At 40.7% G+C, this 21,312-nt stretch overlaps 1 protein-coding gene across 6 annotated transcripts in view; it reads right to left on the bottom strand.

Moving 5' to 3' along the window:
* The window catches only part of LOC146675131 (adhesion G protein-coupled receptor L3), a 279,742-nt gene that overhangs the window by 96,312 nt on the left and 162,118 nt on the right, over positions 1-21,312 (bottom strand). For 5 of the 6 annotated variants that reach the window (XM_085400203.1, XM_085400201.1, XM_085400202.1 and 2 more), the window contains 2 exons: positions 15,615-15,629; positions 12,151-12,951 (listed from right to left, as the gene is read on the bottom strand). In XM_085400203.1, coding sequence (XP_085256329.1) covers positions 12,151-12,951; positions 15,615-15,629 — 816 coding nt within the window. The remainder of the gene's footprint in view (positions 1-12,150; positions 12,952-15,614; positions 15,630-21,312) is intronic. The other variant, XM_085400200.1, reaches the window with a different exon arrangement.

Genomic DNA, 21,312 nt, shown 5'->3' on the forward strand with positions numbered 1-21,312 from the left:
ATTCTTCCATTTGATCCCGTTGAGTCCACCGTCAAATTATTTTTCAGAATGTCCTGTCTACATACTGCATGTTAAATATGCCTGCACACACACACACACACACACACACACACACACACACACACACACACACACACACACACACACACACACACACACACACACACACACACACACACACATGAAAGAGAAGAAAGTGTCCTTGAGCAAACTTAAATATCTTTTCCATGCGATGAGCACAGGAGAAAAAAAGAGAAAAGCCAGCAGCAGCAGACAGCAGTCACAGTCTGCAGGCACTATCGCCTTGGAGACAACACAAGGACATTTTGTTTTGCTTTCGCCAGCTTCCCCATTCGATTCAAAGTGACAACGAGAGAGCGAGAGGGGGGGGAAACGATGCGAGCAGGTCTTTGGTATGCCCCGAGGAACTACTCTGTGACCTTACGGGACGATATGAAGGGCTTGTCACATTTTGGTTTGAGTCTCTTAATGAACTGGAGTAACTCTTTTATTACCCAGATATTTTATACAGCAATCTTTGTATGAAAAGATTCCACATTATAATGATGCGGAATACCGCAAAGATTCCTCGGGAATAAGGCCATAAGTATGTTCCAATGCCAGCAACCTCTCGATTCATGAAACAAAGCAGGCACTTCAGCGTCCTCTTCGACTTCAATAAAATGACATCAAACCTCAAAGTGATTCCTCTTCTGTATATTTAAGCTTCGATGCGCTCTCAAAGGCATTGCAAAGTTGATTAAAAAGAATAAGAGCTACGAGCTGCTCCTGCTTTCTAAGCTTGAGGGCTCCTGAACGTCCCGAATGTTCGTGCACCACCAGCCACCTTTTCATTCATAGGATAGTAGCGAACTTCTGTGGGCACTCTGACTTCTACTCTCACTGAAACGCAAGCTGCACTCATCATTTACACCTCGCTTCTGTTGCCCCCCGCCCCACGCCGAACGTGTGAAGCCTGTTTCCACCACACATAGAGCTTTGTGCTTCATTTCAAAGCATTCATTTCTAACTAATTAGCCTCTCTTTCTGTATCCCAGGGCTCGTGGCTCCCACAATTAGATAAGCCCGCTCTACTTTGCTCCAGGAAAAAAACCTGCTATGCTATTATGAAATGGATCCGGTTCATGTGACGTGCCTTTCCGCACCGTGAGCAGACTTGCGTCTCGGAGAAACTTCTGCAGACTCGAGATCAAAAGAGCTGGAAAGGGCTTTTGGGGGTAAAAATGAAACGAGCATCAGCCAGTAGAGTGACACTTCCAGCCTCGCGCTGAACCCAATTACCTCCTAATTTTAGCATTTGAACCCTTATGCGTTACATCTTCAGCCGGGCTGTAGTAAATTTTGGACAGTCTATGTGTGATGTCACCCATTAACTTTCTTCAAGTTTGTTTAAAGCGTGTGAAATGAGATTTCTGTGAGCTGCTATATTTTTAGACTGAATCGTACGTGAAGCCAGAATCCACGATCAAGGTTGTTAGCAGGCCATAATGATACTTCTGTCATTTGGATGTTTGATCTGAGAGCGCTGCTTTCACGTTGTAAATTCGTCTGCGTCTTACTTTTTTTTTATGACATCAGCACTGTTTTGTAGAAATAGGAGGTATAAAGTAAAAGTGAGAAGATCTTTTTGAGCAAATTACAGTGTGGCTGTGATGTCCACCCAAGTTGGACATTGTTGGGTACCATGTTGAAGGCAAAGCTTTTGGATTCTTCAAGGAAATGAGGTAGTGTACACAACATTTTTAATCAGTTCCAATTAATCTGTTGAACAAAACAAGAAAAAAATGTTAACATTCCCGTGTGATATACTTGCAATTTAAAAGTCTGATTATTTGTTTCTCCTGTTTGAAGCAATGCATAGCATGCATCAAGACAAACCAGAACATGGTGGCTCTTAACAGTTCATTAGCTTAACAGAGTAGCTAATAGTAGCTAATTGTAATTTGTGGAAAAAAGCGAGTTTTCTTGTCGTTGGTTGGTTTTATTGCACAAAGTAATGAGAACTGAAATCTACTGAGAATAACAAATGTGAGCTTGAGCACAATTTGGGTGAAAACCCATTTGGTGATTAACTATAATTAAAGTCTGACTAACTGTGACCACAGACTTGTGGGTGGTCAGACAGAGGACCATGGATACCTCACTGTGGCATAAGTGCATTCGTCTTTGAGCAAGATAGGTTAAAAATTTGCTATGTAGCTCGCTTAAACTGCAGAGCTTGCTAGTTAGCCCCTTGATTACTTGCAGAAGATTTAATATGATATGATTTTTTTTTGTCTAGGAAGCTTTAAAAAGTGCTTAAATTTAATTTTCCTTCAAGGAGAGAGTCACACCTGTTGCTTCCCCCCGTTAGCAGGGCTTACGCAAAGCTAGCAAGCTTCATCGTACAGAGCAAGGTGTCAATATTTTCATCAACTCTAGACAAAAAAAACCAAACTTCTAATTTCAGACAAGTCCAACAAGTTTGAATCAGCTTTCTGCAGCTTCTCTGTAGAAATGGATATTGAACTAAATTGATAGTCATAAAAGTCAACATACATCAATGCTGCATGTCATGCTAGCAGGCTCAAAAGAAATAAACTTTATGACTCTTTAGCTTCACTTTAAGCACATTTAATTGATGTTTCTAAATGTAAGACAAAATGTTTAATGTAAAATGAAGAGATTACATCCCAATGTGGCTCTAACCTGATATGGCAAAGAGAACTGGCTTGTTCACTCATTCAGACAACAGCTAAGCGATCATAAATCAGAATCATAATGTAAAATTTTATCTTGGGACATTTTTTTTTCATCTATGCAGAGAAAAATAATAAAAGCAGTAGCATCTCTTTCATAACACAACATCAGTAGCCATTACTTTCACGGCTTTATTCACTCATTTCCCTAATGTTTATGTCATACAATCCCACTGAAATGCTACACGTCCTCATGAGTTGAGGGGAATGGGTTGAAAATAAAATGATGATAATTATGATGAAAGTCGTCCTGCCATTAAATGGAACCTTTTGAGACAAGCCTACAAATCCATCAGGGAGTGTAACTGGGGCTGTGGGTGCGGGGCTGCTGCTGCTGCTGCTGTGGGTGTTGGTGGGGAGGAGGTGCAGTAAATTATGCAGCCAGACATCCGGTAATGCTTCGATATCATCTGACATGATGAGAACCATAATGGATGGGAGCCATGCATTGTTTGGCAATTAATTTCTCATTCCCGAGCTCTCTTCCCAGGACTTGAGAGGGCATCGATGGAGGTCACACAGTGCTGGGAGAAGCGTATGCACCGGGCTGATATGTATGCACACATGGACACGGGCCTGGAGAGACACTCACTGTGTTTGAGGTAAATGACAGAAGAGATATGAGCTAAGTCTGCCTGCAAATGCGCTATCCTGAAGTACTGAAGGATGAATTAGCCACAGCTGTGCAGTAAACAAGCAGTGTTTTAGCCTAATGTGAACGTAGCTTTTGTGCATTTGCAAAACAGGATCTTCTGAATTTAATCTCTACATTTATATTTTCACATCTCGAAAAGGCGCTCAATTCGCCCTACCAGTGAAGCGTGGTAATAAGAACTATGCAAATCTGTTCCAAGTCTACATGTCTACAGTATGAAAGACAAAGCTGTGATAGGGTTGCATTCAAACTCACAGTGTACAGAAACCCAATATTTAGCATCAAGCTACAAGGAAGAATGCTGGAATGAGTTTTTATCCTTAGAGCCAAACCTTGAGTCTCTAGTGGCTAGTGACACAGCCAAACATCGTCAAACATATCAGGGAAGGCAGAAAGAGGAAAAAGTAAGGTGTGAGGACACGCGCAGAGGGAATTGCGAAATCACTAAAGGAAAAGCACGCTCCTCCAAGGTCCCACCGTTTGCCAAAGAAAAAGAAAAAGAGCAAAGCTTCTCAAAATACCGTCAACCAACAGCAGAAAGGGCCAAATGGATACGGCCAATCTGACACTGGTGATAAAGAGAGTTAAAGATGCTTTAGAAGCCTCCAATCAGATTTACTCGGTTGATTGGCCAAAATAAATCACTTTGAGCTTGTGGGCCACCGAGCTTACCAAGCCTGTTAAATTTACTGTGGCAATTTTGGGGGGCTCTAGAGAAACCAGCTTCCACACACATACTCACATAAAATCACACATGAGGAGTTATAAAAGACGAGATGTGGTGGAAAAGATCCCGGAACTAAAACACCCAAATGCATACACTACAAACAATGCGAGAAATCACAAATATTTGTCTTGCAAAGAACTTTGACTGTGACTTTATGTTTTTTTTTTCCCATTTCTGCAAACGTCAGGAGAGATGGATTGGTTGTTGGCCTTAATTGAGGGATTGCCTGCCACCTCTCTCACTACACAGGTGATCTGTGTATGATTTCTGGATCAAGGCAGAGCCGCCAAGGCCAGTGATGGATGACCAGTCAGGAGGAGAGACGCATATGATATATATTAGGGTATCACAGAGAGGGTATGAGCACATGGCACATTGTAAACTACCTGAAACATGGGCATACCTGCTCAAAGGTCTCCCCTAATTCAGTCTCAGAAAAATGGGCACAGCAATTATATTTGCTAATATATCACAATTTGTTTTTAGCCCTGCTGTGAAACATCCAAAAACATCTCTTAAACAACGACAACGAGCTCGCTCTCTCAGTGCAAAAAAAATCTAAAGCTGCATTACTAACAGAAGGCCATTGTGTTGCGGCATTAAAGGGTTTGCTAGAAGAATTTGTGCATAAGTTTGTGTATGTGCAACATCAGGGTTGGGTGCACAGATTTGCGTACACGTGTTAGAAAAATCATTTTCGACTATAATCCTAAACCTTGCACTTTCCCCTCAAAGAAAATTGCCCTCTGCGAGAGGTGCACCAGGCATGTGATAAGTGCCTCGCCTGCAAATAAGCATGTAGCCTACATTCCTAAGCCCCAACATCAAAAAGGGCTTCATTCAGCAAGCAAAAGGCTGCATTTTTATGGAACGGTAGCATTTGGTTTGAATTGCTCAGCATTATATTCCTCAAAGCATTGTAAGGATAAAAAAAAAAACTATGATGATATATGACAAATGCAGGGTATCTCTGAATCTATATAATAGCTTGTCAAAAAAAAAGCAGAAAAAAGTGATGACAGTTATTCTAAGCCAAGCACATGAGCAGTGGAACAGAAAGGACAACAGTTTGTTGCCTTTAAAAGCACACTGAGTCACACTCACATTATCTGCAGCGACTTTGCCAGCCTGCATTTACTGCTTAGACAGTCTTAATCAATTTAGCATGTGTCAGGCTCTTCCAAATAGAGCCAAGATGGCCCGAACGTCCAAAACATTGGCTGTTTCGGCATGAAGGTCGGGGTGTCACGTCTGCTGACTCTCTCCAGGCCAGCAGGGCTGGCGTTGTGCCTGGGCCAGATGGCAACATGTGGCAGAATTACAAGATTGTCAGACAATGAATGTATCCATGACACCAACTGTGCCACATCAAATGCACCAATCATGAGTCGATGAAAACAGTCACTCACGCAGCGACACACGCAGACATGAGAGGGTGTTTGACTAAAACGGCAAGATGAATCAAAGACCACAGAGGCACTGCTGATTTCTGTAAAGTGTCATAATCAGGCATAATTAAAGCCATTCACAACAAACACACCATTATAATTAGGGGTGGGGGAAAAAATCGATACCGTGTAGTATCGTGATATTTTGTTTGCTAATAATGTATCGATACAGGGACAGCAGAAATCGATATTTTGTTACAAAAAAGGTTTTTGTGCTCTGACTTCAGAGCATGTTGATCCTTTTTCTGAGCAAGAATCCTGACATTCCTTCACTGTCCAAATGTGTTTAACTTATTTTTGGCAGCAATAAACATGACAGTTTACTTATTTTAATTTAAGACGTTTTATTTTAATTATGTTTAAAACTTTTTTATTTAATGTAAAATTATTTTTTGTTTTAATTTACTTTCAAATTCTTCAGTTGCTGAATGGGCTGCATAGTTTTCATAAATTGCATAGTTCAGAATAGCTATAATTGTACCAGATGGTTGCATTCAATTAAGTTGGACTAGACTGTAATACAAACCATTCAGTTTGTCAACAATAAAACTGACTTAAATGAGAGAAAGACTGAGTGTGAGACTTTGATATTAGATAAAATGAATATTGATAAAGTTTACCTTTCTGTACAGAATCTGAATATCGCAAAATATTAAAAAAAATTGCAATAATATCGTATCGTGCGTTAAGTATTGTGAAAATATCGTATCGTGGGATGTATGGTGATTCCCACCTCTAATTATAATGTTTAATCGATGATGTGAGGCTAAACATAGAAATCTCTCAGAGTCTTGGTGTTACGCCGGCATAAAAAGGCTGTGGAAGCAGCTTGGAATATTAACTTATGGATGGTATGTTACTGCTACAGACAGCAGCAGCAGGTGAGAGAGGCTGAGGCAAATTTTCTCATGTGGCTGCCCTTGCCTTTCCTGTCCTGTGGAGTTAATGCAGCGAGCGCCTCATGCTCACTGTGGCAGACAGCACAGAGGTTAGTCTGGTAAAGTCGAGGCCTGGAGAAAGTCCTTTCCACAGCTAAGTTTGTCAGGAAAAAAGCTTTATAGTTTTGTAACTGATACCGTCATTGTGGAGATAACTTCATTGGAAGCGAGCTACGCAAAAATATTCATCGCTAAGATCAAGACACATACTGCAAAAGGAAATCACGTGCTTCCATGTTTAGGCTTACATAAGTGTATTTAAGAACATATAAAAAGAAAAAAAGGTTAAAAAAAATAGTATTGTGAACAGCTGTATATATTTCAAGATGATTGCCATCTTGGCAGCATAAGGGAAGATCAGACAATTTTGAGAGGGATCAACAATCAACAGACAATTTTGAGAGGGATATTTAGCTAGCTAGCTAGCTTCTCAATTAGCTAGCTAGCTAGTTTGCTAGCAGGGGCACTATTTTTAAAGCTTTTGAGGTTATATACATGTCTCATTGTTTTAAACTGTTGTAATGACTTAAGAATTTAGTATTACAATCAGAGGCAGGGTATCATTTGTCAAGAGGGGTCCTTTTATTGTTTGTTGTTTTTTCCCGGCACGGTAGTAAATCATGAACTAGAGGGATCTTATATATTCTGAAAGCTGTTAGAATATTTATTACATCAATGTAATGTTTATAGAATAATTATGAACTATTAATTACGACTAGAAGATTCCAAAACTTAATCATAACCACAGTTTACAAGAACATTTCAATGTGTTTTTTAAATTAAATTAATATGCATAATAATCTCATATATTCCTCTTCACAGACAGGTGATCAAACTAAACATAAAAATACAAATAGCATAACATGCCAGATTTAAATTTCACCCCCACTTAACGTTGCTGCGAGAGTAAGAAAACAGTCTGCTTTGATAATGGATATTTTCTGATTTCCTGCGGAGCACTGTTTGCAGTGCGCTGCCTCTCTTTTACCCACAATTTGCAAAGTTACAGACGGTAAATGAAGCAACTTTATTACATTTACTGAGATCTGCTCAGAAATTTGTAGCTTGAGAGTCAATAAATATGTGAAAATGACTCAGCTCTGTAACCTGTTCTACAGCATCTTGGGTCGCATGTTTTAAATGACGCAGGGAATTGCGGTCAAGTTAGGGTTGATCTGTTCATTCAAGAATGTAAAGCCAACAAATTGTAAAGCCAACAAATGCACAATTCATTACACCGAATTCCAACATCAGCTTTTGTGTGTCTTCTGATGCTCTGAATCTACTTTATTGTTCTTTTATTTAATTAATGGCAGTCTTCTCTTTGAAACAGTGATCCTTAGTGACTTAATGAATAGTTAGAACAGAACTACACAGTGTCATTTCTGTTGTCTCTACTGCGTTGGATGAAAACCCGCAAAGTAAAAGTCCGTTTTTGACTTGACTGTTGTTTGCGCTACATGCAGTGCTAAAAATCAGGAGCGAGGTTAAATATATTTAACCCCAGTATACACTCCAGTATATAGTGAGAACACAGTAGCATCAAAATACAAACGATAATTAGTTATCGTGTTTGTTTATCTAAAGGAGGTCTTTTTTAAGTGAATAATATGCTAACATGTCGTTTAGCATGTTAGCATAATTACCTTTGCTGATTAGCGTAAAGTCCAGCTGAGATGGGTCGTACTAGTTGAAACTGTTAGTTAAAATATGTTTGATTTGGTATTTTCTAAGCAAGGTACAAACCTAAAAACTGGTATATTTCCAAATGAACCATTTCAGGATCTGTTTCAGGGTTATTCATTAGCACTTTGTTGGATGAGAACCAATGACAGTAAACATAAAGCAGTTGAGAGAAGGAGTAATTGTTTTCAGTTGTTACCCGTGGCAGTCCTTCAGTAAGAAAATTGTCCATGTGATGGGACATATTTGGTTTCATTGGAACATCAATTTTTTCAAGGATTTCTTTTTTTTTTTTTCTTTTGGCTGCCTGGTCTTCAACTAACAGCGTTGATACTAATTTCATGCAGCTCCTCAACTTGCTGGGCGGCAATCTTCGTAGTCCTAAAACAATCCCGTGAAGTCTGTCCTCAGTGAAGGAGATGATTGAGCTGAATCGCAAAGTGATGGAGGAGGTGAAAAACACTACAAAAGGTGAATTTGAAGCGCTGGCTGATGGATAGTTGAGAGTCAGCTACTGTCAGATCAACATGCTCTAGAGAGGTTGCTTTGGCCTTTGTAATATTTTCCATTTACCACCATGTTTTTTTTTTTTAAGTTCATGCTTGCATGCATGCTTACTAACCATTCATGTAGTGTTGTCCTCAAGCTTTATTTTCATTTATGCTTTAAAAATATTAACACAGCAAATTTATTTCAGCTGTCCTCACATAATCAGCATTGAATGAGATCATGAAAAGTGATAACAGAGCTTTTATATCTGCCTACTAAAAGCTACACTTTCTACTGCAAGTTAATGAAATTAATTATCAGACGAGCACACTTGTGCATGGATCATCTGTCTTTAAAAACATCCTGTCTGGATCAAAATACTGGTCGGCTTGTTGAGGAGGCTGCAAGTGGACAATTAAGTGAAGCTCACAGCCAGTGTGCACATCCAACCTAATTTGTAGATTTTTTAAATTGGACACATTTTTTAAGGTTGTAATGTGGTTTTGGCAATTCCAGTCATCATCCCCCTGCCCCAACCTACTCCCCCCGTAACATGTGCTGTACCCTGGGCATACGGCAATGGAGCCCCAGCTGTGGGTCTGGCCATGTATCTGCTGCTCTGTTGCCCATGTACCATGCTCCACTGCTGTGGCAGGTCAGGCATGCTCGTGGAAGTGGAAGCACAAGTGGAAATGAGCTTGTGTTAGTGCGATCAGAGAATGACACCTTTCTGTAAGCGCTAACAGGCACTGTGATCATGACACTGGATCAAATTTCAGAAGCTCATGTTTGCAGGAAAAGGAAGAGACTACATCGGCTTTTGACTCTCTAGTGTTCTGTGGTTCATCGAATCATTTGTTCTGGGCTCGCTGAATGACAACAATGACTCAGAATGAACTACAACTAACACTTAGCATTTCTTTTTAGCTTAAAAACAACTCACATTGTTGCATCAAAAGGAATCATATCCTCATTTTCCACACTTTCTCAGCTGGTTCATCGTTGTGCTTTTCTCTGACAGATGTTTCCAGGTTTCCTCTTTGCGCATCCTCACCGGACTAGCAAATTAATGGAAGAAACAATGCAATACAGCTGCGAGTACAGACTAATTTGTGTGCAGTGAAGTGGTACGCCGATGCTGATTCAAACAATGTGGTTGTGACTATCCTGCCATCTTAAAATTAGGCTACTCGTGAGAGACAACCGTGTGGAAGCTAACAGCCAGTGCTTTATTCAGATTAAGTCTGTATCCTTCCTTACTCTGGAGCCCATTCAATCACTCTTTCATTCCTCGATCAGTCTGTTTATCTGACGTTTATATTTGCTCTGCAACTCCATCCATTCACTTAATGCAACATTTTACTATCTATATTTATGCAGCAGACTCTTTGGAGGGCAGCAGAAATGTGTGACCACTGCGTATAAACGCCGAACCATCTAATATAAAAAGCACATAACACCACTCTAAGGTCCTTAACTACGACATATTACATTTTGGACAGTCATGCATCGTCAAAAGTGAACGCTGTAAGTACGGCCACTGAAAGAATGAATGCATTACAGGGTGTGCTGGAGCGCGACTCGATGTGTAAAAAAAAAAAAAAAAAAAAAATTTTGAGAAAAGTAGCAGCCAGCTAAAGAAAATAAATTAAACTGGCAAGCGGCAGGTAGAATAAAGCTCCATAGAGAAAGCAGGAGTAAGGATTTCACAGTCAAATAACTTGTGACATTTTTGACTGGAGCTGTTGATGAGATAGCGCAAAGAATTACCTTGGTGTGTCAAAACAGGTTCTTTTTCTCCGTTTTATGCTTCCCAACAAGCACCAATTTATAAAAAGAACAATGGAGTGGAGAAATTAGACTTTTCAAAAGAGTTCTGGGAAGTTTAATGTGAGCAGTCACTTGTTCCTTTTTCAAAGTCAACAGCCAGACTGAATAAAAGCCCTAAGCCTGTGGCTAAAGAATGTGCGGAAAAACTCTCGAGTTAAACGGAAAATGTGCGACGCGCCTGAGAATTTAAGACAATAGAATTATTATTTCTGTGCCTAAAAAATCTTTTCTCCTATTGTTACATGTGATGAAAGAAAACACATCATATGAATGCTAAAAATGGTGCTTAGATTTATGCTAGGCACAGTTTTTAATAGTCATCTGTCTGCAGTACGTCGCCATGTGTTAAACTGTGCTTCGCTTCCAATTTGGGACGAATCAAAATACACTGAGCACCATACCCCACAGCCAATTGCCACTAGCCCACACACTCTTTAAGTATAAATGCATATGTTTATCAGTGTTTGACCAAAATCCGACAAAAACAAGACGTGCCATGCCAAGCTGTTCTTCACGCAACACATAAAAAGTGTCAGCCAGAACAAACACGCTAATAAAAAGTTTAAAAATAGCTGGGGTGAGATCAAAAGAGTCATTAGTAAAGTAAAATCACTCATCGCCCAGGGTAGGGGTGTCAAACATAAGGCCCGGGGGACAGAATCAACCCAACCTCAAGTCCAATCTGGACGGAGTTCAAAGATCTTGACATTTTAACTGTATTTTCATCAATTTTAAGCTTGAATTGTCATTCATGCTACACCAAAGTAATTAAGTAACAGATAAACAATTAAAGGGTTGGAAATTCCAATACATTTTAAAGAAATTTACTTTTCTTACAGTAAGTTCAAAGTAGAGTGCATCTGGCCCTTGATGTAAATTCAGTTTGACATTCCGGTAGGCATGTCAGATCGTATAGCAATGAGCTCACTATGAACCCAGACAGGTCATTGTTGCATTCAGCTTCCTCATATAGTCGCTCATCCAATATTATGTACTACATGACCGCAAGTGATATACAGTCTATGTGGTTATTGTAGAAGGGAAGGGAGGCAAAGTGTAGTAACAAAATAAGATGATTATTAAAGTTCAGCTCATAAACTGTGATTCTGTGACAGCTCAGGGTCTGAAAAAAGACTTCCTTTAGATTTCTGCGAGATTAATTAATTAGATTTTTTTTCATGTTTCTGAAGCCGCCATGACTTTTATGGAAAAGTGACTCATTCAGATGGAATCAGACACATGAAAAGGAGGGCACGTCTGAAAGTCGTTGACATCAGAATGCTTTTACGGCTTATTTTTAAAATGAAAGGGTAGTGGATAAAAAAATAATACGCTGGGAATCACTGGTCAAATTTTGGTCAAACATTGATAAACACACTGGGAATGACACCTAGCCAGAAGGCTAGGATTCTGCTACGTGCCTGCCATCTGAAATTGCATCATTGTTTCATTGCAGAAAAAAAAGTAACAATTCAAATTTAATGAGATCCTCATTTCAAATTCTATGTGTGCAAATCAAATCCACTGCTCATGTGATGTTCCTATGCATTCAGATTCTCTTACACCTTCAAGTCTTTCAGTGCCATTTCATGTATATGAAAAATAAAGAAGCTGGTCTTACCTAGCCTGTTGTCCAATGCTCCAAAATCAAGAGAGTACTTGACAACGTGGTAATTGTTCCAAACATACAGCAGATTGTCCCTGGGGTTATAATCCACAGCAGCAATGTACTGATAGGAGTTGGGGAAAGGGATGTCCAGGAAGCCGTCTTTACTGAGTTCTGTGTTGTAGATGTAATCGATCTTGTTTCCCGTCGCTTCATTGTCATCATCCTCATACACCGACTTCACCACATAAAGGATTCCGCAAATCATGAAGGCGTTGGATGCCGAACGCTTGTCATACGCCGTGTCCCAGGTCCCCTCAACGCGCAGTGTGTAGGGATTGAGTTGGCTGATCACAATCCGCCCGTTGTTCTGCTCGGTCGCGTAAATCACCCACAGGCCGTTTTCGTCAACAGCCAAATCAATGTCTGATTTCCCTCCCCAGCGGTACGGCGACGTGTCGTGGTAGTTGGCGTTGGCTATGATGGCCTCGCCGCTCTTGATGCGAGTTCGCAGGTCAAACTTGACAATGTTGCGTGTGCGCTCCTTGTTGAAGAAGAGCGCCCCGTCGTAGACCACAAAGCCCGTTCCGTCAACGCGATGCGGAAGCTTGTAGGTCGTTGTCGGCCTTCCAGCGACAAAGTCTTCTTTGGATGAGTATTCGGTCAAGGTGTCCGTGCGGTAGGGTGTCCAAGGCATGTAGTAGATCTTATCCGAAGCTTGAAGAGGGTCTTTGCACCAAGCTCCGGACTGGTGGTCCGATTCAAAGAGATGCTCGCTCTGGTACACCCTCCGCAGAAGCCCTGGGCACAGGAATACTGAGGAGCCAAAAATGGGGAAAGACAATTACAGAGTTACATTGGCAGGTATTAGACAGACGAATCAGAGACAAAATTGAACAGGTTGAAATCTGTGTTAAGATGGGCAGTTTTAGAAGAAAAGCAGATAAAAAAAGATTTGCGTGAAGAACACTGATAGTTAGAATTATTTGGATTTTATTACTAAAATTAAACAGAACACAATCAATAACAAAAAAACCCAACCCACAATGAGCCTTTTCATTATTTCCAACAGTGTCTCCAGTGCAGTGAGCACTGCTTTGCTTTCAATTACTTACTGTAGTCTTCAGCTGTTACATATGATACTTCGACTACAGTTACCGGACCCCAGAGGCGGGTAGTTACAATCTGTCTGAATAAACTGGCTTTGAGTTTGGAGGGAGAGAAGAGTAAATGAAGTCAGGGTTATCTCTGCTGACTTAATGCAGAGCAGAAACGAGTCAGAAGTCACTGATGGAACTTACCCGAACACCACTAACTCGCCCACAGAAACACACACAAATTACCATTTTGGTTCCCTTTAGTTTCAGTTAAACTTTGCACAATGGCTTCTTTTCACATCCAATTAGATACTGTGCCAGGGAAGAAAATAGGTTTCATTCTTCTCTTTGGTTAAAGCACCCCAGCGGCACTTCTTAGTAAACAGCATTAAAGACACAACCCCCCGCCCCCAACCTAAATTTTTTGATAAATAGCTGCAGTTCAATTATTGGCCAAGGTAGAGATTTAGGAGAAAGAAAACAAATTAAAGTGACATCATCTGTGTAATGATAGCCTGTCCATTATTTCACCTACATGACATTTTTCAGCCCCGTGACATGATTTACAGCCCCACACACAATAAACTAATTATATGTAAACCGGTTTGTAGTCAGATCTGATAAAGCCAATACAGCTGGAGAGGGTCAATGGTGGAAAGCTAATTTTAGTTCATTATGGATTATCGTGGACTGAGACAATTATAATTTTCTTTTCTTTCTAAGTAGATTGCATCTGCATACAGAATTACAACAACAACACAGCGTAAGAGTTTAATACTGCAATTAAAATTGTACAAACAATAACACATGTAACAACGAAAGCTAAAACAGCAGACGAAGGAGAAACACAGGCAGAAAAGAAGGCACAATTAAGAGCTTCCCCCACTTTCAACAGGTTTGCTCCAGACGAATATCAGAAATAAAAACGATGTGTGCGAGAAGGCTCTCTCCGCTGTAGCAGGCCAACAGCCTGACAGTGCGCTGACAGCTTCTAGCCGTGGATCCATTGAGAGGTAAAAGCTGCGGGCTCCGTCGAGGAAGAGACAGGGAAGAAAAAAAAAACAAAAAAAACACAGAGGCTTCTTTCCCTTGTAATCTCCTAAGATTAAACATGTTGTCTACCTGCAGGTGAAAATGTGGCGAGATGCGTCCTGTTGACATACAGCCTCGGCACACATCTCAGCGGTGCTCAGCTAAACGCTAAGAGGGCCGTTTCTATGGTTGAGAAACACAAGATGCGCTGGGGTACAAGGTCAGAGTCGGCAAGCTTTGTTCTGACAGCACACTGGGCTCTATGGAGGTTGTAAAATATGCTTTTTTGTTGTTTTTAAGGATGCAAGAGATGGAGGAGTGAATGGAAGACATTAGAGGAGCGATACAAAGGCTCACATGGCTTTCATGGGGAACTTCACAACCGTTACCACAGCACCGCCCGTCACATCGGTAAAACGTTTGTAACTCACCTTCGCTGCTCGCTCTCGTTGCTTTTGGTTTCGCGACACGCCACTAACTAATGACTACAACGAGACCGAAAAAAATGCATTGCCTCGGCCACTTCAGCAGAGCTCTCGACTCGTTTAATGATTTCAATCCCATCTTTAACTCGAACCCGGCTTTATATTTATGGCATCGTGCAAAAAGATAATGCGGCGCAGGTATCAAAGCCAAACTCATTCCATTTCTGCGGTTTGGCTTCGATACATCTTTATTGTTAACATCTGACAACGAACAAATTCTCCAGGTCGTGTTAAAAGGTAAGACTACAAACACGGTGCAAAGCTCCTGGGGCACAAGTGTAGCTTTAGCATATGTTTTGCAGCATCATACAGTGCTGATAAGGTAAGAATACAGCTGCTATGATTTATCCCTAGTATTGACTCTTTTTAGTCCCTGAAGGTTATAGTCATCATCATGTTAGAGCTATAATGAAAAATGCTGACAGCTTACTGGACAAGCTATTGATCAACCTGTATAGCCCTCTGCTTTAATATTATGCAGCTGATAACGCAGAGCTGGAAGAATTTTCAGTTATTACAGGGAATAAAAACACGCCGGGGTTATGAGATTTCAGCAGCGAGGAGGTTTGCGATGGCTTGGATATCAGAACCCGTGTGGTTGATACTGCTGATGAACAAGAAGTGAAGGCACGGGGTCGGAAGGTTAATTAATATTTTGGACGCTGCTGTACATGAAATTCCCTAACGGTGTTTCATGGAAAAACCAGATATTCCCCATGAAATGCATGTTGAGCCACAGTAGCGAACAACACAATGGTCCTACGAAAAGTTGCCGTAGCGGCCCGTCACCGGAAAATAGCAAGCGCGTGCCCAAATGGAAATGCAAGGTGACAAAGACAAAGAAAAGTTGTTGGTATTTAGTTACCTTTTTGTTCCACTTCTATTTTTTTAGGCATGAAGGGGAGAGAGAAAGAAAGAAAAAATACAAAGAACAGGTTAACATCATGATCACGGTCTTTATTTTCCAGACACTCCAAGAGAAACATGGGTTAGTAACAGAGGGACACACAAAATTTGATTGTCAGTTGTTTTTTTTGGTTTTTTTTAGAAAGCAGACAGCGTTGCGCCTCATATGAGCCTGCTGGAAAAAGACAGATTAATCAACTCTGAAATTGTTGTAGAAGATGCTCTGGGCTTTTGCACTGACGCCTGCACGGCAACAAAAAAAACAGAGACATCGCTGTGGGGATGGGAATGTATGAGACGAGGCAGGGCTTTTAGAAAAGGCTTAAAAAACATTTCAACATATTGTCATTTATAGATGGCAGGTTTAAGCTTAATGCTTCTGTTTAAAGCTTATAGTTAGAGCAGGATCAGGTGACCCCGACCCTCCCTTAGTTATGCTGACCTAGGCTAGAACCCTTCCCGGCGTACAATCAAGGCAAAGGGTCATTCACTTCACATCATCATCGTCATCAACTATCAACAAATCAACCATATATACCCGTATTTACCTGCACATATACACCTCTCATTCACCATGACAGTTTTTCAGCATAAATATGAAAATCCTGTAATAATAATAATAATAATAATAATATTAATAATAATATAACGTATAACTATCCGCTGTGACTTGAAAACACTTGTTTTTAGAAATAAACCACAAGAAAGGAAAATTTATTCTTATTTCCATTAAGTAATCTACACTAAAAACCAATAATCCAACATTCACCCATGTTAATCTACTTAAATTGACCTAATTCTCCATATACAGCACAATGTGCAGCATTTCTGTTTAACTTAAGTAGCTTCTCTTAGCTTTGATTTCTGTATTCTGGCACTATATAAAATGCAACTGAATTTTCTCCAGTCATATAAAATGTTTACATATTGTAGACTTTTTAAAATGTTATGATAATTAGAAACTTCTGAATTCTTCAGAAATGTTTTAACCATTTTCAAGTTTGTTCAAGCGAAAAGAGAAAATAATCTGTCCAACAATTCAGCCACTGCAAAACACCACACATTGATTTAGCTCCTAAACTAATAATCAGACACTCATAACCTGAACAGACTGATGACAATGATGATGATTACCGTATACGATACCTCCCCTTATTCAATGGGATGCAGCAGATGATGTAAATCATTCTAAATTGACTGGTGCGACTGTTATTAGATTATTATAATGGATGACTTGCTGGATATTGATTTCACTTGGACTGAGATCGAGATTTAAATCTGCATAAACACATTGTTATTGACACACACTTGAAACATTGACATATTTCCAAACACGTTACCATTTGTATGTTAGTATTAAACTTGAGTTTTATTAGTGGTCATCAGTGTTGAGGTAGTAGTTAGATGACTAGGCAAGGCAAGGCAAGGCAAGGCAAGTTTATTTGTATAGCACAATTCAACAACAAGGTGATTCAAAGTGCTTTACAGAGACATTAGAAACAAAAACAAATAAAAAGCATGATTTAAAATTGATTAAAACAAGCAAACAAACTAACTAACTAAACACACACATTTCACACCTGTTCGCGCGATCTGAACCCTTATCGTAAGGGGAGCTACCAGTCCTTCTGTGGACGAGCTACTTTCTATTTTAAATTCCCTGAATTTAAAATACTCTCTAGACCCAGTCTAAGAGTAAAGGAATAATGTGTTACAGCGCTACTCGTTACTCTAAAAAAGTGCTTATGTTACTTAATTACTCTCTGGAGTAAGTAACGCACTACCTGCTGCATTACTTTTGCATTACTCTGTAAATGGCCTGATTATCAGTTAATAATAAAACCCTACAACTAGAGTCTCATTAGCATAAATCCCTATCCTAATGAGGACGTATATACAGTCTTTCTTTTAATGCAAAGCTGAGAACAAAATCAATCCACTGAAATTCTACTGTAGAAATGGAGGCTACAATACTAATGCTGACCACTGCCTGTTTTGAAGATCAGCCTCAGGCGGCTGGTCTGGGGTCAGCATACTTTCAGCTTTAACATCATTCTGGGTGTTTGGCTAGCTTTGTGTTAGCATGCTATCTGCAGAGATCTTTGCAGAGAATTGAAGTTATGTTAGCAGTGTAAAGCAACTGTGTCTGTCTTGGACGCAGTTTGCATTTACTGTCACACCCTTGTTCTTTTGTGCCATTAAAAATTTAAAACGATGCCCTTTAAAACTGAAATCAGGTGATGTAGTGCAAGTGTGAAGAAAGAAACATGCCTGTGCTGCTGTAAAATGTCATCTGATTGTAGCTCATTGTAGCCTGTTTTACCCAACACTGGTGGTCACCTAGCATGTTCAAATTTAGTATTCTCAGCCTTTCTATCTACCCAAAAAATATAAAAATAAACGATTTAAATAATAAAATTAAAAACCTGCTAGCTAAGAGATGCTAAATCACACAGAAGAGCTAAGCAGATCAGCAGAATCAAGTGATTAATTCACTCCAAGAGATCTCTCTCGCATTAGCATTATCCACTGTGAATAATAACTCCATGTACTTCTGAGTTCAGCTTCATCACGGTGACTTCAGGCAAGAAAATATGTTTCTCACTGATCTACTTCTGTTACTCAATTCAAACGTTAAGTAGCTCATTTCAAATTTAAAGTAAATTTATGTAGCATCTCGTATTCAAGTGGGAGCTTGAGTGACCTATTTTTTTAAACATGACTCCTGCAAGTAAGGGAAAAGTAAGAGCTGTTTGCAGTCTACATCTAAACAGGCACGCCGAAAGCCTGCTGAAAACAAACTACTGAGCCTATTACATCTTAACTCTATATATAATTCTTTTTTTCCGTGAAGTGAACAAGCCTTTTATGTCAGACATGGCGTTTTGTCAGTCTCCTTCATTCGTAGTTGGCGTTAGCATCCACCCCATGCGCCTGCTCCTGTCCCTTCCCCTTCAGTAATCCCGGTTCTAATAAGAGAGGATTAACCTCTGTTACTAGGGCTTACAAGAGTCCTCTCCTTCAAATGGAGAGTGCAACAGAGTGAGGTATGGAGGTCAGTGGGCAGGGGGCAGGTGGGGTAAAGTTTGAAAGATGGGAAAGTTATTAGAGGAGAACAATATTAATGAAGGCACTGAGCCAACGAAAAGGAGCGAGAACGAGGACGGAAAGAGCACGAAGGAGAGGAAAACAACGGGGAGGGGAGAGGCTTGAAGTCAAAGTAAACTTTATTGTCTGTGTTTGTCAGATCATAAACTGGTACAGCACAGCACCTCATTAACAGAAAACACTCCAGCTGTCACTGCAACACAACAAGTCCATACCAAGCGCGAGCAACCATTGCTTCGGGCTGCATGTGAATCGCTGTTACCGACACCCCAAATTTGCCAATAACTCTGAACAGCATGCGGACCCCATAGATCAAATCAAAGTAAACAGCCAAACGCTACCCGATCAAAGCCTCCTCACCTCCCGTGAGCAATGGCCACACAACGGGGACCGCGGGGAGGCCGGCGTTTCTGATTGAGCGATTGCTAACAGCGCCGAGGCGAGAGGAGTGATCTAAAGAAAAAGGCATTAGTGGCGGGGATGTGAGAAGCGGTATACAACGCAATCATCGGGGGAGACGGCGTGAGGAGGGAGTAAAGGATGTGGATGAAATCCCTGACAAGGAAATACACCGCTCCCTGGGCGAAGTCCAGCACGGCGGCCCTTTCGCTCGACCGGACGACACCGCCAGATGCAACAAGGTCACCCATCAGAACGCTTGAACCGACTCATGTTTCGCCGTAGACAGTACAGACTGAGATATACACCTGCGATATGCGCCTTGGACAAACTCAGTCACACACACGCAAGAGAAGCAGCGGGGAAAAGCAGAGATGGAGAATTGATTCATTTGAAAAGCTTCTTTACTCCACCGCACCACCCCCATTGTGACCTTAATACGATTTTTGGTCACGGCTGTCACTGAGTCACTAAAAAGCACTTAGCTCTCTCATCTCTTTCTTTTCTCTCTCCCTTCTCCTCGCCTTTTTTCCTCTGTCCCCACTTTCACGTCTGAGAAACTATCAAAAAAAGTGCGTACAGATCAAAAAACATAAGGGTCCTTCCAGATGAAACGCGGACCCGGCGCGGAGCCGTCGCATAAAAGAGGCCCTCGAGCATCATATTCATTGACTCGACAAAATATAAATGATCCTTTCCCTGTACCCTATATTTGAAACATTTGATGGAGCCTTGTCCCGATGGCTTCGGAGGGCTATTCGTGAGTTATATACAGCGCTATGTGTCAGTATTATTCACTATAATATCTGGTTTTATTATGGCTTAAAAATTAAGCTTAACTGTAGCCTTTACTCTGCATTTTGCTGGTCGAACTTTTGTAGGTCTTTTTACAGCCAGAAGTTACCATCTGTACCATGCTGGACTGCTCAGCTTTCAGCCAGCTACCTTGATTAGCAAGCAGCAGCAAATTGTGCTAGGTAGCAGACTAAGAAAACACCATTATGCCTGTCACCAAAACAGAAGCCCAAACTTCTTGGATGGTCTATGCCACACAGCGTGCCATGTCATTTGTCAGATTAGTCCCCGACACAGCAAAGGCAGCTGAGAGGGCGAGTTCAGAGACTGGAATTAGAGGAGGTGAAGCCCAGCAGTCAGCACACCAGTCAATCAGGTGGCCACGGACGTAAATTTAAGCCTTAACACTATCAAAACTGACGAGTTATTTGAAAAAACTCCACCGCCATCCAGCTGTTATGAAGGGGGGGAACTACCTATAGGGACCAAAGCTTTTTTTTTTTTAAATGCTGCTAAGTTAGTTGTTTAAATATGGGCGTCCTAGAAGCTTGTCTCCCTTTGTGTTTTTCATCTGTTTTATTAAACTAATTTAAATGTCGTCTTGATGCACGCTCAATCATCCAGTTGAGTAAATCCCTCAAAGTCGATTCTGTTCATATAAACGTAGCGTTTTGTGGGAGAAACGTTTCGTCACTCATCCAAGTGATTTCTTCAGTCTCGGCTGACTGCAGGTTTCCCCAATCCTATGAACAGTGATCAAGGAATTGACCTCCCAGCCCGCTGTTCCTTCAGTGATGCTAGTTTCAGTTATTGTACAAACGTACTGTTTATAAGGTTGGGGAAACCTGCAATCCGCTGAGCATTGAATGTCATTTATATGCTTACAGTTGGGGAGATAATAATTTGATCCGCTGCTGAATTTGTAATTGTGTTCACTTTTTATGGTAGTTTAATTTTAATCAACCAAAAATCCAGAAAAAAACATCATCTGTTGGCATGGGTTTGCCAACAGATAAAACTTTATCTGAGATACATTTTTTTAAAAATGTAACACGTTGCCTCAAACAGCTACATGCTGGCATACCTGGAGGCAGCCCGGTGCAAGCAGGATAATCTTTTAGCCACAGAGAAGCATGGGTGGAGCAGTTTGAGGTTGCAATGCCTAGCTTTAACACACCTCAATGCTCCCGCTCACTTCCACAACCTGATTTATCTAGGGACTGGTCCAGGGTTAGATAACCAGTTGACTCACTAATCTGGGAACATCGGAAACAATTACCCAGTGGACCGTGAGCACGCTACATGCAAAAAATTAGCTATTGTGCTGTGAAGAAGACAAAAACAAGCAGAAACAT

This window comes from Rhamphochromis longiceps, linkage group LG3 (assembly GCF_057381845.1).
Source record: "Rhamphochromis longiceps isolate RC_006_pf linkage group LG3, R_longiceps_female_GT1.1, whole genome shotgun sequence".
NCBI classification, from domain to species: domain Eukaryota; kingdom Metazoa; phylum Chordata; class Actinopteri; order Cichliformes; family Cichlidae; genus Rhamphochromis; species Rhamphochromis longiceps.